Below are 16,701 nucleotides of genomic sequence, written 5' to 3' on the forward strand. Positions count from 1 at the left end.
TCTGAGCCTTTAGACACACTTAGAAAAGCATCTGTTTGCTCACTCTCAATCCAAGACTGAGGCCTTAAAAATGAGAGAGAGTAACAAACAAAGAAAAGTGCTGTGTTGCTTTGTCATGAAAAGATGACAGAACGTTGACACTACCTCTTGTGGACAGCAACATTGTGAGTAAATTAAGGGTGAGAGCTTCTGCTCTATAGTATTTACGAACACTATGGGAGTGATGTGTTTGGTTGGAGCTTACAATAGCTGTCTGGCCAGGTTCTGCCCATCTCCATACAAAACACCTTTCTGTCATGCTGCTGATCGTGACACGGACCCTCTTCTTGGTTTTGAGCTAATCACACTCAATAAGCCCGAGCACAGCGCCCTCTGCTGCTGACTGGTCATCTACACAAGGGTCCACCTCACACGAGCTACCTCCAGATCCTGAAGCTTCCTGCAGCCCACTGTATAAACACAGGAAAACTTTTTAGGGCAATTTTAAATACTGCATTAAAAAACTGCGTTCTTAAATTCCCAATACATGTATTGTGAAAAAAAAAAATACTTGAATGAAACTCACACATATGTATTTTTCTAAATTTCCACAAGAATACAATTACATTATGCATTACAGTACAGATTTTCCCAGATTTTCTTTTTTAAATAGAAAGCAGAAAGAACAACCTTCAAAGCTCATTCTTTCTTAACTGTATTTATGCAAAATCTAATTTATTTAGTTTTCAGGGTGAACTACAATAACAGTAAAACGTTTTTGGACAGCAAGATTTTTTTTTTTTTTTTTTTTTTTAAGTATTCTCTTCTGCTCACCAAGCGTGCATATATATATATATATATATATATATATTAATAGACTGCTTTGTATTTGAATGTATTTTCAAATGTTAATTTTCCCCGTGATTTCAAAGCATTTTAGCACCATTACTCCAGTCAAATTAGTTTTCAGAAATCATTCTAATATTCTGATTTGTTGCTCAAAAAAATATTGTTATTATTGTTGAAAACAGCTGAGTATAATTTATTTTTTGGTTTCCTCGATGAATAGAAAGTTCAGAAGATCAGTATTTATAGAAATATTTTGTAACATTATAAATATAATCTCTTTTGATTAAAATATGCATCCTTGCTAAATAAAAGTATTAATTTCTATAATTTCATAATGTAATGATAAATATAAAATGAATACATAATAATAATAATAATAATAATAATAAATATATGATGAATTAAATATACTAAAAAATACTAGAATTAAATATACTTCAAGGTTTTGCATGGTATAGTGTACAGTGTTACAAAAGCTTTTTATTTTAAATAAATGCTGATCTTTTCTGATATAAAAACAGACTCAACCGTGATTCAGGAGATAAATCAGAGAAATTCTTAGGAGGTTAAAATGGGGTCGCTGTGTCCATTTCTTTTGGTTAAAACAGGCGCAGCTACTGACGTCAACAAAAGAGGACATTTTATTCCAAAATAAAAGTCATAAAACTTAAATCATTTTTTAAGTCATAAAATTGAAGGGACATTGGAACCTGCTTTGCCATCTTTATATTAAAATAAAACATCTCTGAAAGGATCTAATGTTTAATTAAATTCAACCAGCCTTATTTCTATTTAACATGAAATCGAAACAATGACAAAAATCTGCGTGATGTATTATTTCATATTATAAACCATTAAAAAAAAAGTTAAAACCAGCATGCTTAGTTCTAAATTTAACATATTGTAATCATAAATGATCAAACAAGACATTTAATTGAAATGTTCAAAAAATATGGAATATTGTGTTTACATTTGACAGTTCAATGAATAATATCTGCAAACAACCGGAGTACTGGTTTGCTGGCTCCTTATGCAATTCTAAATTTGTAATTAAATATTTATTTTGCCATTAAAAACAGTCTGATTAGTCTCATTAAACATTGTTTTTTTTTTACGCCACTTCACTCTACATTTTTATTACTAGGCAAAGTATGCTTGCAGCCAAAAGAAAACACTGAAACAAAATCATGTAACGTTACAGAATTGTGCAATTGGTCCACGAAGAATAGCCATAGCCATAGGACTTTGGCATAGCGCACCACCAGTATTTAACTTTTTCAAGAAGTGCGCTCATTCATTGCGCATGACTTCGACTGCTGGTGTGAAGTAGGCTTGGCCTAAATGTTTTCATCCTGTTCGAAACCGAGAGCGACCGCGAACCGCCGCCGATCGAAGGTAATATAAGACAAGAAGTGTACGCTGATAATATATGTATCGTTACAACCACCGAGTTAACACGCGTTTTAAAGGGTTCCAGATTTCGCGGCAACCGGGAGGAGCTTCCGCTACGCGTCGCGTGTCACTAGGCCCGCTGACCCACATTCGCGAGACCGCTCGCTCGAGGAAGTGCGCGCATGAAATTCAGCATTTCATTTATAGTTATTGCTCCGATTATTCAACGCAGCGCTGCATTGTGATCTCGGAGCCAAGGAGATTATATCAGAACGGCACCTGTGTGGATGTGAGTGTATTTTTCTGTAGGTAACTTATACCACATTTATTTATGTTGATAAAGGCGGTAGTTCCGCGATCCATTGGGTGTTGTGCACGAGGAAAACCCAGAGAGAGTGTAAGATTTCGTTAATAAAAGTAGTACTATCTCTTTAAGTTTAGATGTAGCTGTTTATGCACTGACGTGACATTTAATTTGAATTTATGACATACTCGTTTGGTTCAGTCTGAATGTTTTCTCACAGCGTCAGTGTCCTTTTTCGGAAGATCTGACTGATGTAAATGAATGATCGGTATGTTTGTTATTACAGCTGTTGTGGTTGCAGTTTCGATGTAATTATTGGGTTGAAGTGGAATGATGAACATAATGTTTGAGGGCTGAGATGCTTTTCTAACTTGCAAACTTTGAAATGCACTTCATTAGAGACTTTTAAATTCAGTAATGATTTGGTCTGATCCTGAGTGAACCAGCGAGTGAAAATGTAGTAAAAGTTTGAATATATCCTAAATCCTTTGTAAAGTAAAAATAAAGACATTTATGTCAATTAAGCGATCATGTGGCCCCGAGCTGTAGCAAGACCAGAGGCATAGAAACAATATTAAACTACTTGCACTATTAATTCACCATAATTATTCCAATGTTTTGTGTCCACAGGCTTTCACATTGGTGGGACCTCTTCATATGTCTTCCCAATGCAACTGGTTTTTTAACCCCAGACTGATCCATGAGACTGCATTATCATGAGCTCCAGAGACCGGTAGAGCTCAAACTTTACACAACAATACGTACACACTATTGTTCAAAAGATCAGGTTCAGCTAGATGTTTTTAATGTTTTTTTTTGTAAAAAGACTCAAGCCAGGCTGAATTTTGTGATTTTAAAGTAAAGTAGAAACTGTAATATTATTGCATTTTAAAATAACAGTTTTTTTTTTATTGTAATTTAAAAATGTCATTTATTCCTGTGATAGCAAAGCTGAATTGTCAGCAGCCATTTCTCCAGTCTTCAGTGTCACATTATCCTTCAGCTATCATTAGATATACTAAATGGGTGTTCAAGAAACACTTCTTATCAATATTTAAAAATGACGTTTTTGCTGGAATAATACTTTTGAGGAAACCGTGATACTGTTTTCATGATTCTTCGATGAATAGAAAGTTCAAAAGAGCATCATTGAAATTACAGTAGGAATCTTTCATTTCTGTAATGTTATAGATTTATTTGTCAGATTTGGTCAATTTAATGCATCCTTGTTGAATTAAGGTATTAATTATTTCCCCAAACATTTAAATGGTACTTCAAAAATAATTTAGATGCTTTAGTAGCACAACAGAAAATGTAGTTAGATATAATTAATGTATGAATTAATGTATGCATATATCTACAACCTGCTTATTAAAATGTAATTACAATTTTATATTCACCCATGCATTGTCAGTGTTCCACTTTCTGCATTTACTTATTAAAGAAATACAGTAGGAGTTTATCATCAGCCTTAGTCTATTTTTAGAAGGACATGGCTTTTCTGTTTCTTTTTCTCTGCAGTAGTATGCAAAAAAATAAAAAGCATCCAATGACAGACATGTAACTGTATTACAGAAAAAAAAATGGTTTTCCATCACACAGAATAAATGCATGTCCTATTTTAGGGCTGATTGCAGTGTTTTTGATGGGCTGATGGAGGAAGATGAGAAAGATAAGGCAAAACAGTTACATTTAACAATTGCTGTTTTTGTAGTTCTGAAATGAACATTTAAATATTAAAGGGGTCATATGGTCTTGCTAAAAAGAACATTATTTTGTGTATTTGGTGTAATGCAATGTGTTTATACGGTTTAAGGAAAAAAAAACAAACATTATTTTCCACATACTGTACATTATTGTTGCTCCTCTATGCCCCGCCTTTCTGAAACACAGAATAAATAATTTTTGAGGGAAAAAAAATCATTAGGCTTCTTTAAGAAAAAAATAAAATAAGTTATTTTATGCGTTCAAATAATTATACATGTTAAAACAGAATTTGGTAACAATAAAAAAATATGAAGATAAAAATAAAACATTTCATAGGGCCTCAAACATGTAATTTTTTTTAAACCTTTATTAAATTTATGTGAAAATGTATAAGTTTAATGAATTTAATTTATAACACTTGCTTTATGATTAATAAACTTTTTTTAAATAAAATTTTTAATAAACAATTTAACTATTAAAAAGGTGTGGAAAAAAATTTCTATGCAAAAAACAGAATCCAGAAAAATTTAAACGGAAATAACTTATAAAGAATATCTCTTTGGATTTGAAACTTTAGTCTTTGCAACTTTACAGATCTTCTTCATGCAGCAAGAGCTTGTAATACTTCAAATGGAAAGAAAAAATTTAAATCGCTTCATACAGCCACTTTAACTTGCCCCTTTTGTAATATTATTGTAATAGAAATGCGTACAAACATAGAGATCACATATTTGTGATAATAAAATGGACCCAACTTTTGGAATAAAACAAGAAAGTCTTACTTCTAGACATGAGTATTTGTATGTTAACACCACAAGATGAATTCTTGCATCGCAGTAAAGCATTCCTATTAAAATGCAAGCATTTTGTTCAAGTTTACAGTTCTCAACATTTGAACTGGCCTTATTAATATGAGCCATAAAAAGAATAATTTGAAATGTCAATATCATGAATGCATCATAAAACACGCTAACTTGTTTAAAAGCTCTTTTTTTAAGTTATGCTTGCATGCTTCTGCTGTTGGTCTAAAGGTTAATGTTTACACTATTAGTTTTCTTCCAGCAAGTGATATGTTTATCGTAAATAAGCATTTTCAGCCTTCTCTAATGCTTTGTTTTCTCAACTTTGTTATCTTCAATCACAGAGTTTCGAGAAATAAGTCAGAGAAGAAAAGGCGAGACCAGTTCAATGTCCTCATTAAAGAACTTGGCACCTTGTTGCCTGGAAATACACGCAAGATGGACAAGTCTACGATATTGCAGAAGAGCATAGACTACCTGTGCAGGCACAAAGGTGGGGCAAATAATTACTGGAATAATTTCAGATTTGTATTATTGTTTTGCCATAGTCCCCATGCACACAGCAGATGTGTGTTATGGGCTCTAATGCTCAACAGCTGCTGTTCCTAAAAAAAACAAAGAAAAAAAAACATATATATATACAATAACAAATACATAGAAAACAGTTGGCATGTGATTTACATCCAAGTGGAATGCTGTAATTTATCACAGGAAAAGCTGTAGTCTTGACTTATTATGCAGCTTTACTGTCCTGCCGCTCATGCAGCTTCTGCAGTATCTGTGTTGTGAGCCATATGCTAATTTTCTGTATGCATTGTGTACCTGGATCACCTACAAAAATGGCAAAAGTGTGCAGTATAAATCACATCATACTGTGCAGAATCCCACAATGCAATAAGCTTAACCCCAACTCCAGATACACAGTTTATATCACCACTGTATTTTAGTATCTTCCAGATATTTTTTTTTCTAGTTAAAGTTAAGTTAGATGTATAAATTTAGTAATAACTGTACTTCAGTCTTGAATTAAATAATTAGTTCACTTCTAGAATGAAAAAGTCCTTATAAATTTACTCACCCCATATCATCCAAGATATTCATGTATTTCTTTCTTCAGTCAAAAGAAATGAAGTTTTCTCCACATAATGGACCAATGGAGCCCTTTGAAGCTGCATTGAAACTGCATTATGACCTTCAGCCAGTTGGCTCCCATTGAAGTCCACTATATGGAGGAAAAATTTGCATGGTTTTCCTCAAAAACCTTTTTTTTTTTTTTTACATGAAGATCTTGGATGTAGTATAATGGAGTAAAGTGACCACAAAGCAGCATATTACTGCAGTATTTTATGTGAAAACAATTATTTGAAATTGAAATCATATTTCATGATATTACTGTTTTTCTTCAAATAAGTGCAGCCTTGGTGAGCATAAGAAACTTCTGAAAGGTAACTTGATTAGAGCCAAAACTTGTAAAAGGTAGTGTAGTCTCTAAGCAACTGAGACATGCAGATCCTAGGAAAACTGTTTCTAAGGAATCGTCTGTGTTCAAATGCAGAAATTGCTGCACAGTCCGAGTCAAGTGAGATCAAGCAAGATTGGAAACCCCCATTTCTTAGCAATGAGGAGTTTACACAGCTGATGCTAGAGGTATGACCCTGCTTTGGGCAATATGTGTATTTGTATTTCTGTTCCTTCCTAATAAAAAATGAGTGCATCCTCATTCACGTTTAATATTTTAAAATTTACACCCATCACTTCTGCATTTTTTAGTTTATGGATTGCAGCTGTTTTAGTTATGTGTTTTTTTTTTTAAGGCGCTGGATGGGTTTTTCATAGTGATGCTGACAGATGGCAACATCATTTACTCCTCAGAAAGCGTAACTTCTCTACTTGAGCATTTGCCTGTAAGTGACAGTTGGCAGATTGCTTGTAGTCTGTTTAAAGATTTCTTTTGGTCTTGGAATTGCAACATTTTATATGCGTCTTACATTCATATATAATCCTGTTTGTTTCAGTCGGACCTGGTGGATCAGAACCTTTTAAACTTTCTGCCTGTGGGGGAGCACAAAGAAGTCTATAAAGTGCTTTCCTCACACCCGGACATTGAAAACCTCAACTCTGATTACTTCAAATGTGAGCGATATCAATTACCGTATTTTTCTGACTATAAGTCGCACCTGACTATAAGTCGCATCAATCCAAAAATACGTCATGGTGAGGAAAAAAAACATATATAAGTCGCACTCGACTATAAGTCGCATTTATTTAGAACCAAGAGAAAACATTACCGCCTACAGCCATGAGAGGGCGCTCTATGTCTTCTATGCTGCTCAGTGCTCCTGTAGTCTACACTGAAGACATAGAGCGCCCTCTCTCGGCTCTAGACAGTAATGTTTTCTATCGGTTCATTTCTCTGGGTTCATGTCAAAATAATTTTGATAAATATGTAAAACCTGACAATAAGTCGCAGGATCAGCCAAACTATGAAAAAAAGTGCAACTTATAGTCCAGAAAATACGGTATATTATTTTTTAATGTGTCTATTTTTTTATACTTTTTTTTTAGGTTTAGTAATTTCATTACTTCAACTTTTTGTCTGCTAGTTTCAAAGGCAGCATTTCTAATTTTCATTTAAGTTTTTTAACAGTTAACAGTTTTAATTTTAGTTCACAATTAATCCATTTTAAATAAATTAACTTCTATTAATAAGAATGTATATTGAATTAAATAAAATGATTCAATAACGTTCTTCCTTTTTGTTTTTGTATATATAAGGTTTTTACTTTGCACTTGAAACCTTTTAGTTCTACTTGACAGCAATTGCTGTTTGGCTGAAGTTAATGTTAATTTGATTAATTTTACTATTTAAGTTGTTTCTCAAGCAAATCAGTGAGATATAGATATATAGTGAATTTGTCACTTACTAGTCCTGTCCTGCTTCCCACTGAGATGGTAAAAATTACTCCGTGCCGATGTCTGCTTCCTCAGGATATTTTCACTGTTATACAAGAGGGATTTTAATTTATATTGTCATGTGCCTAATGTTTTTTCGTTGTTGTCCGTTTGTCTCAGCCAAGAACCAGGTGGAGTTTTGTTGTCACATGCTCCGAGGTTCTGTGGATCCCCAAAAACCGCCTGTGTATGAATATGTCAAGTTTATTGGCAACTTTAAGTCACTCGCCAACAGTGAGTATTTATTTTCCTCTTGATTTAAACTGACTAAATACTCGACCATATGTTAACTGTATTTGGTACTGCTCAAAGCAAAACACATGGACAGCCAATTTCCTTTAACACAAATCTCCACTTTGAATGCTCTCCCAGTGCCTCTTGCAACCCGAAATGGCCTTGAGGGAATTTTACAGCACACGTTGCAGCCGGCCTTCGACGATAAAGTCTGTTTTATTGCGACTGTGAGGCTCGCCAAACCCCAATTCATCAAAGTAAGCTAATAAGCAATCAGAGCAAAAATAGATCTCCATTACAAAAACTCTCTCTAAAAGCAAGCAATCAACCATAGGCCTGCATCATAACAAAGCATTACTAGCAAAAGCATTCTAATATTGACCTGTTTGTTGTTATTGATTGTGCACAGGAGATGTGCATGGTGGAGGAGCCCAATGAAGAATTTACGTCTCGACACAGTCTGGAGTGGAAATTCCTCTTATTAGATCACAGGTGTTCACTCAGTATCCCTTTCTTCATGTTTGTAACGTCCAGATTTTCCTTCAGTGAGTTATCTGTGTGTTCTTGTGTTACAGAGCACCTCCTATCATTGGCTATATGCCCTTTGAGGTGTTGGGAACATCAGGCTATGACTATTATCACGTAGATGACTTGCATTCACTGGCCAAATGCCATGAGCATTGTAAGTTTAAAACAAACAAACATATATTTGAAACTTACATTTGGTGCCAGATTCTTCATATGTCTCTCTCTTATTCTGTCTGCTTGCAGTAATGCAGTTTGGTAAAGGGAAATCGTGTTATTATCGCTTTCTAACTAAAGGGCAGCAGTGGATTTGGCTCCAGACTAACTACTACATCACCTATCACCAGTGGAATTCGCGACCAGAGTTTATCGTGTGCACGCACACGGTTGTGAGGTACACGGATGACCACCCAAACCGAGAAGATAGCGATAGTGACTGCTTCTGTTTTTATTTTGAATTGTTTTCTATTTTTGTCTGTAGTTATGCTGAGGTGCGCACAGAGCAGAGGAGAGAGATGGGTATAGAGGAATCTCCCCCTGAGCTGGCCGGAGATAAGGTGAAATGATTTTGAGATTGTAACCTCTCAGAAATAGTCCACTAATGTGGTATAATGTACATGCTTTAAATTGGCTTATCTAAGAGAGACATGGATAAGTTTATTCCCTGCAGTGGTGAAAAATGTCAGTTTATCAAATGTTAGGTTATCAGTATTGATGGTTAACTGAATTCATGTGTCTTATTTATGGTAAATTAACTTTATATTATAAAAACATCTTTATTATATACTTGCTGACTGGAGTCAGTAAGATTTGTTTTCAGAGTGAAATGAATAATTTTATTCCGCGAGATCAAGGATGACAATTAAGATTGATTTGATTGTTTTAAACTTTGTATTCATCAAAGAATCTTAAATTATCACTCTTTACACACAAATGTTAAGCAAAAACTATTTTAATAAGAAAATCTGTCAAGAGGGAAAGTTTAATATTGATAAAATAAATGTAAAATATTTTAAATGGTCAGCGTGCCTACATACAGGCATCCTGAGTTCGAATCCCAAAAACCCGCCCCTATCTCTCTCCCACTTCATTTCCTGTCAGTTGTGATCTGTCCTGTCACAATAAAGGCGAAAATGGCAAAAATAAATAGTTAAGAAACAATTGCTCTCCGTATATCAGTCATTGCAAAACAAAAAACATTGATCAACAGTTACACTACAGATAATGATCTTAACTTTCCTCTCTCTTACCAGCAGTCTCAGATTTCTGGCTCTCAATCTCAATTAAACACCTCCAGACTAAAGGAGGTCCTGGAGCGCTTCAGCAACAGTCGCACACCTTCCACCTCCTCAAGGAGCTCCCGCAAGTCCTCGCACACCGCTGTATCCGACAATACCTGCACCTGTAAGCATGAAAAACTGTTCCAAAAGTGTGCTCTGCTGATGTGTTTTCCTGGATTGGTGCCGGTTTTGAAACTCTTGTATCTGTATGATTTTCTTAGCAACTCCCTCTAGGGTACAGATGGACGTGAGCACTCCACCCCGGCCCGCCACTGTTGATATGACACCCCAACGCCGTTCCTCTATCGGCACCCAGGTGAGACTTGTGTATCCATCAATGTCAGTACGTGGCTTTAATTATCTGACAACACATTCCTAACATTTGCTTGTTCCTCATAGCTGCTGAGTAATGACTGTGGTCTTATTGGCATTATTTTGATAGTCCATGAGTTCCCAGAACACCAATCAGACTGGATCTCCGGTCCAAATCAACCAACAGCAACAACCTCAACCACAGCAACAGATTCAACCTAATGCCCTGGTAAGAGTTTTGGTTTGTTTTAGGTGTTTTATATGGAAGTCTATTTCCGCTACTGAATTCTGAGATATAAACTCACAATTTCGAGGGAAGAAAGCCTGAATTGTGAGTTAAAACTTTTTTTTTTAGTCAGTAGTGGAAACGTTCTTACATAGCTTTCATTTAGTTCGTTTATTTAGGTTTTGTTTGTGTGTATTTTTTTTTTTTTTTTTTGGTTTTGGTTTGTCAGACAGATCGTATAAGCCATCATTTAAATGACTTGCTTTTGATTTTTCTCCATGACGCCATGATGTTTATTTTTCTGTGCTTCCTGAATGTAGTTCTCTGCGCAGTTGAATGCAATGCAGCACCTGAAGGAGCAGTTGGAGCAAAGGACACGTATGATCGAAGCTAGCATTCAGAAACAGCAGGAGGAACTGAGACAGATTCATGAGCAGCTGCAGAGGGTGCAGGGACAGGGCACTCAGGTACACACATGTAACTGCGTGGATATTGGTATTGATAACTTTACTGTTATTCAGAAGCAAAAAGCATGTGATTTAAATGGCTTCTTTCAGATGATACTGCAGCAGTCGGGTGGTGGAATGAGTGTACAGTTACCGCAAGTTGGAGGAGCACAGACTAACATTTTAGGGGTTGGAGCACAGACTGGGGTCGTAGCTATACAAGGCCAAAATGTGACAAGTACAGCACAGAGTGGGACTGTTCCACAGCAACAGGCTCCTCGTTCCCTGCAGCAGGCCTCTTCTGTTACACAGGTGACTTTGATCAATTTTGTTATGACAACCAGTAAATATTTGCTCTGACAACCACTTGATTAGTCTTTGTTAAATAATGCAATGACTGATGGAATATGAACTCTCAGATATAGTCAAATCAGGTCCTTTTGAAATATGTATTATGCATGTACACTACCATTCAAAAGTTTTTAAGGTCATAAATGTTAATGGAAGAAGTTTCTTAGGCTGAATTAGTTGACTTAATAAAAATAAAGTAAAAACAGTAATATCATGAAATATCACATAACTATTTTAATTTATTCCTGTGATGGTTAGTTTTCAGCATCATTCCTCCAATCCTCAGTGTCGCATGATCCTTTAGAAATCATTCTTATTTGCTGATTTGTTGCTCAAGAAACGTATCTAATTAAAATTTTTAGGGATGCACCGGTTGACCGGCTATAAATCGGAACAGGACGGTTTTTGCTTGAAATAAGCGATCGGCAATCGTCTAGTTTTTGGTCTTTTTTTTTTCGGAAAAATTTTCTGGAAGTGCACCCGCGTGCACATACTACATTGTAATCATTCGCTATCATGTCATTTGTAGGAATTGGTATCATTAAGGTTTTAACGGTATTACTACTCTTACCGATACTAATTAACGGTCCGGTACTTAAACGGTATTCTTATTGGTACGTTGTGTGTGTGTTTTTGGTAGCACTTTATTTTACAGTCCTGTTCCTCATGTACATTCTATGTACTTATTATAGTAATTACAACTATATAATAACTAGGTACTAACCCTGAACCTACCCCTAAACCTAACCCTACCCCATGTAGTTACCTTGTATTACCAGAACTACCTTAGATAAATACACTGTAAGTACATTATAAGTACATGTTAGTACACGTACTGTAAAATAAAGTCCAACCGTGTATTTTTTTTATTTTTATTAAGAACAAGTTGAGAAAAGAACATCCATTTACTTTTTTAATGTAAAATTTATTAAACAATACAGGTAATCTTTTAATTTAAGGCCAGTTATATGTAGTTTCAACCCAATTCAAAAACAAGCTAAATGCTGATGTCTGTACCATCTATGTTTGTATTGAATGTAGGCTACTTACTGTGCAGTTTAATTTCAGGTGGTTATGGTTATTGTTTTCAATAACCAAAAGCCAGTTCGGCCGATTAAATACCAAATAAACATCTTGTTTTTGCACACTTTCCTTTCTTGTTTGTTATCTTAAAGTATTAAAAAAAATATTAAAATAGCCCATTTAATAGAAACATTCTCCTGTTTTCCACTTCATATGGTGACATCATCTTAATAGATGAGATCATTTTTGTCTCTTTCTCTTTCTCTCATTCTTTTTCTCAGCGTGGCCCTGTGTATAATACCATGATGATCAGCCAGCCGGCCAATGCCAGTGTTGTGCAGATACCCAGCAGTCTGGCACCAAAAATAAATCAGGGAAATGCAATCAACAGGTGCATGTCTTTTTCCTCATTCTGTTTCCCAGGACACATTCTACAAATATTATCAGTATTATTTAATCAATTCTGTAATTATTTCTTTCTTGGTCTTGCTCAGGTTTCCTGCCGGGCAGCAGTTGGTCACTAAGATTGTGACGGCTCCAATGGCGTGTGGCACGGTCATGGTACCTACAACAATGTTTATGGGTCAGGTTGTGACAGCTTACAGCCCGTTTGCACAGCAACAAGGTCAGACACAGACTATAGCACTGCAGCCTCAATCAACAGTGCCTGCAGAACAGCAGGCTCAAACTACCACATTACAAACAAGTCAACAGCAGGGGGCGACGCAGCAACCAACAAAACAGCAACCACCATTTTTACAGGTAACAATAACATAGTTTCATTTTGAGTCTACTCAGAACTATGATTCAGTGATTGGTAATCATCACCACATGACTTCTGTTGCAAGTACCATTTGTAAGTATTATCTCAATGATATAGTATTACATAAATTATATAAACAAATAATTTTACTTGTTTGTTTTTATTATTATTTTATGATATACGTACGGTATGAGATTAATATAACAATTATTAATTATAAATTATTTGTGTGTGTGTACGTATATATGTGTATATATATATATATATATATATATATATATATATATATATATATATATATATATATATATATATATATACACACACAACTTTGTTATATTAACAACCATTATGTAACAATCATTAAAAAATATATTGATCAAGTGACAGTAAATATATTTCTAATGTTACATTCTATTTCAAATAAATGCTGTTCTTTTGAAATTTCATCAGAGAATACTGGGCATTTCAACATTGATAATATGAAAAACATTATTACTTATTGAGCACCCATATTAATCAATGCTAACTCAGCACCAAATCAGCATATTAGAATGATTTCTAAAGGATCATGTGACACTGAAGACTGGAGTACTGGTTGCTGAAAATTCAGCTTTTCCATTACATGAATATATTAAGTAAAAATATTAAAATATCACATAATTTCACATCACATTTTTCAGAATATTACCGTTACACTTGATGAGGATAAGAGGCTTCTTTCCATTAATAATAATATTGATACTTATTTTCAGAAGAAAATATCAGTCAACTCTAATTTTTAAATAAAGTTTTTGACTTGTATCTAATTTTTTGCTATGTATTTGTCAGAGCACACGGCTTCTTCATGGCAACCAGTCCACACAACTGATCCTGCAGGCTTTCCCTATTCAGCAGCAAGGTGCATTTTCTCCATCACCACAACAACAACAACAACAACAGCAACTGAAACCACAGACTCAGAAACAACAGAAAGGAACCCCTTCTTGTCAGACTGACAGCACTAGTGCCCAGTCTCAGTAACACGGATGAACACAACAGCCAATCAGATGGAGGAGCCAGCTAACTTAGTCTCTTCTAGGAGTTTATTGGTGCTGTATTTCATTTGAAAGGTCTACAATAAAACCGCTCTTCATGGAAGCACCTTAGAAGATTTGAAGACAAGGAACTCCTTCAACATGGCAGCTGCGTGGAACACAACACCACCAGATGGACGCTATGTTAACCCTTGCCGAGCGTTTCACCAAACCAACAGGTGGTTGCCAAACCCATTATTTATTTCAACAGCAGAAAGTGTAGGATTGCAAGCCTTTGCATGGTCTTTGCCAAACAGAAACCCTGTTCTCAGTCTTTCACTGTAAACAGCCCAAAGAACTGAGTCTGTACATCTCGTGTACCATGTAAATACACAACCGTAAAGGAACAAAGCAAGATACTGAATATTTTATATGCTGCATGAGAAGTGTAAACTTTAATTTGTAATTCCAGTTTTATGATTTCCATTTTTAAGTATTATTTTAATTTGAGCATTTTTATATTATGCAGATAGTGACATTTTCTACTTTTACCCCTTACCTGACAGTGGTCTCTTTACGTATAGTTAGTTTTTTGTTTGTTTGTTTTTTGGAAAATATTATTCCCCATTGTCTCTGAAGTACAAAAAATAAAGTCCAGTTTACATTTAGTTCTAATTATGACACACATTTGATGCAGAAAGATCAAAGTTAATGGTTTTAAGAGGCCAAATTGAGCTGCTTTGTTTAAAAAACAAATTTACTTTAATTTTGCTTTTTAGCTGAGTCATAGTAGTCCACTAAAATGTTTTTGTGCACCTTTCCCCCTGACTTATAGCACTTATTGTGTTCATATACACTAAAATAGTCCATCCTTCTAGTAATTGTGAGCTAATGGTCCTTTAAAGGGTTAGTTGACCTAAGAATGAAAATAAGCCTGTGTTTTACTCACCCTCGAGGCATCCTAGGCATATGTGACTTTCTTCTTTCGGATGAATCCAAACAGAGTTATATATAAAAAATTGGATTCGTCTGAAAAAAGAAAGTCATACACATCTAGGATGCCTCGAGGGTGAGTAAAACATAGGCTAATTTAAATTTTTCTGTGAACTAACCCTTTAAGTTACTTTGTGTATGCATGAACAGTATGTGTATTTCTCAGATGAGAATGACACGCCATGAATAAGCTTTGAAATCCTCAATCATAATTGCTTTTTTCTCCCTCATGGTTTTGGGAGCTATGCAAGAAGCCACATCAAGAGCACAGTGTTTCTATACTGAGGATAGTCAAGAATCCTGTCGACCTTTTAGATCCCATTTTCAAGGATAAAAATGATAATATTGTCCTCTTCCAATTTTGTTCCAAAGTTGTAATACAACCTGGAGCAGGATTATCGTGCAGCTGTAGAGTCTTAAAGTTTAAGTGATCTTCCTTTTAACTGTTTTTGTGTGAATGTATGTGTGTTCGAGAGAGAGAGAATTTAAAGTGCAGGATATTATATCAATGACAGTTTGTGACAATTCCAGTATCGCTGTTTTGGTTGCTACTGTGTGTATTAACCCCAGCGATGACCAATCAGTTCTTGTGTTGCAGTAACTCAGCATTCTAGATGTTTCCCCGTTGGCTTGCTGGCTATATACCTCAGAAATGGTTTTATATACGAAGTATTCAAATGCATTTTATTTTCATATGTCAAAATACTTTGAATTGCTGTGTTTAGACCGGGAGCACTGTTAAAGGAATATGAAAACTGAATAGATTTTTGACGTTGATGACTTTTGGAATTCCAAAAGTGGAGATGCCCCTTAAAGTAGTTGCCCAACTTCCATTTTTTTTCATAGTGTTGTTGTGCGTTTTATACGATTGTATTGTGCACTAAAACCTTCAGTTGTGTTAGCTGTTACAGTTGGAACCAATGTTTCTCATAGTGTGTACAATCAAAAATGACGTAAAATTTACGCCCCCAAAAATCTACTAACAGGTTGAAGAGAGAACTGATATGGATGTCCCTGAATATTTCAATCTTCTGTATCCATTATTATTGTTATTATTATTATTTTATTTTTATTTTTTTGTATGCAACCAAAAAGATTGTGCACTTTGAATATGATAGTTATTTGGTTCCAGCCCCAGACATTTGATTATAAAAAAAAAAAAAAGTGTTTGACCTGATGAATATCAGTGAATAATGAATTTTGAATCATCAAAGAAGTAAAATTAATCATCCTAGCCCAAAGGTGTTTAACCCCAAAACATGTTCATTTTGTTCAAACTGAATTTGCTGTGCACTTCAGTACTACAAAACCATGTTACCACAAATGATTGCCTGCAAAAAATATTACCTTCAGTGTGAATTTGTGTGAACTGTCCTTTGTCAGTTTACCAAAAAACGTAAATTTTTCCTCTGCAATATTCAATCTTGAAATAAAGCAAACGATGTTATTCACATTCTCCACTAAATTGTCTGCTTCAAGATTAGCTTTTTCTTTTATTTCATCTTTAAGGTGGCATATATTCGTACTTACAGTACTCCTAAGCAAACAT

At 34.9% G+C, this 16,701-nt stretch overlaps 1 protein-coding gene across 5 annotated transcripts; it reads left to right on the forward strand.

The window, feature by feature from the left end:
- Window positions 1–2,089: 2,089 nt before the first annotated feature.
- Window positions 2,090–16,603, forward strand: LOC127987525 (circadian locomoter output cycles protein kaput). Of its 5 annotated transcripts, none has more exons than XM_052589881.1 (21): window positions 2,099–2,223; window positions 2,298–2,509; window positions 3,155–3,257; window positions 5,376–5,524; window positions 6,587–6,678; window positions 6,846–6,935; window positions 7,047–7,164; window positions 8,104–8,217; window positions 8,356–8,474; window positions 8,627–8,709; window positions 8,793–8,899; window positions 8,989–9,136; window positions 9,224–9,299; window positions 9,996–10,146; window positions 10,244–10,338; window positions 10,465–10,563; window positions 10,881–11,027; window positions 11,118–11,318; window positions 12,662–12,771; window positions 12,875–13,142; window positions 13,975–16,603. In XM_052589881.1, exons 3-21 carry the CDS (start codon window positions 3,241–3,243, stop codon window positions 14,164–14,166), a joined length of 2,376 nt encoding a protein of 791 aa, XP_052445841.1. In that variant the 5' UTR covers window positions 2,099–2,223; window positions 2,298–2,509; window positions 3,155–3,240; the 3' UTR covers window positions 14,167–16,603. The 5 variants fall into 5 exon arrangements, with proteins under 5 accessions (XP_052445843.1, XP_052445841.1, XP_052445844.1 ...); XM_052589884.1 differs by having other exon boundaries at window positions 9,999–10,146; XM_052589883.1 differs by lacking the exon at window positions 2,298–2,509 and having other exon boundaries at window positions 2,090–2,223.
- The last annotated feature ends 98 nt before the right edge of the window (window positions 16,604–16,701 follow it).

The sequence above is a fragment of the Carassius gibelio genome, chromosome B22 (assembly GCF_023724105.1).
Source record: "Carassius gibelio isolate Cgi1373 ecotype wild population from Czech Republic chromosome B22, carGib1.2-hapl.c, whole genome shotgun sequence".
Classification (NCBI taxonomy): domain Eukaryota; kingdom Metazoa; phylum Chordata; class Actinopteri; order Cypriniformes; family Cyprinidae; genus Carassius; species Carassius gibelio.

What these genes read in the sequence shown, in the direction of transcription:
- LOC127987525 (XM_052589883.1), top strand. An exon ending in CTACCTGTGCAGGCACAAAG is followed by an intron (nt 5,525 to 6,586) that starts GTGGGGCAAATA and finishes GTTCAAATGCAG; the next exon opens with AAATTGCTGCACAGTCCGAG. An exon ending in AGATTCAACCTAATGCCCTG is followed by an intron (nt 10,564 to 10,880) that starts GTAAGAGTTTTG and finishes TCCTGAATGTAG; the next exon opens with TTCTCTGCGCAGTTGAATGC.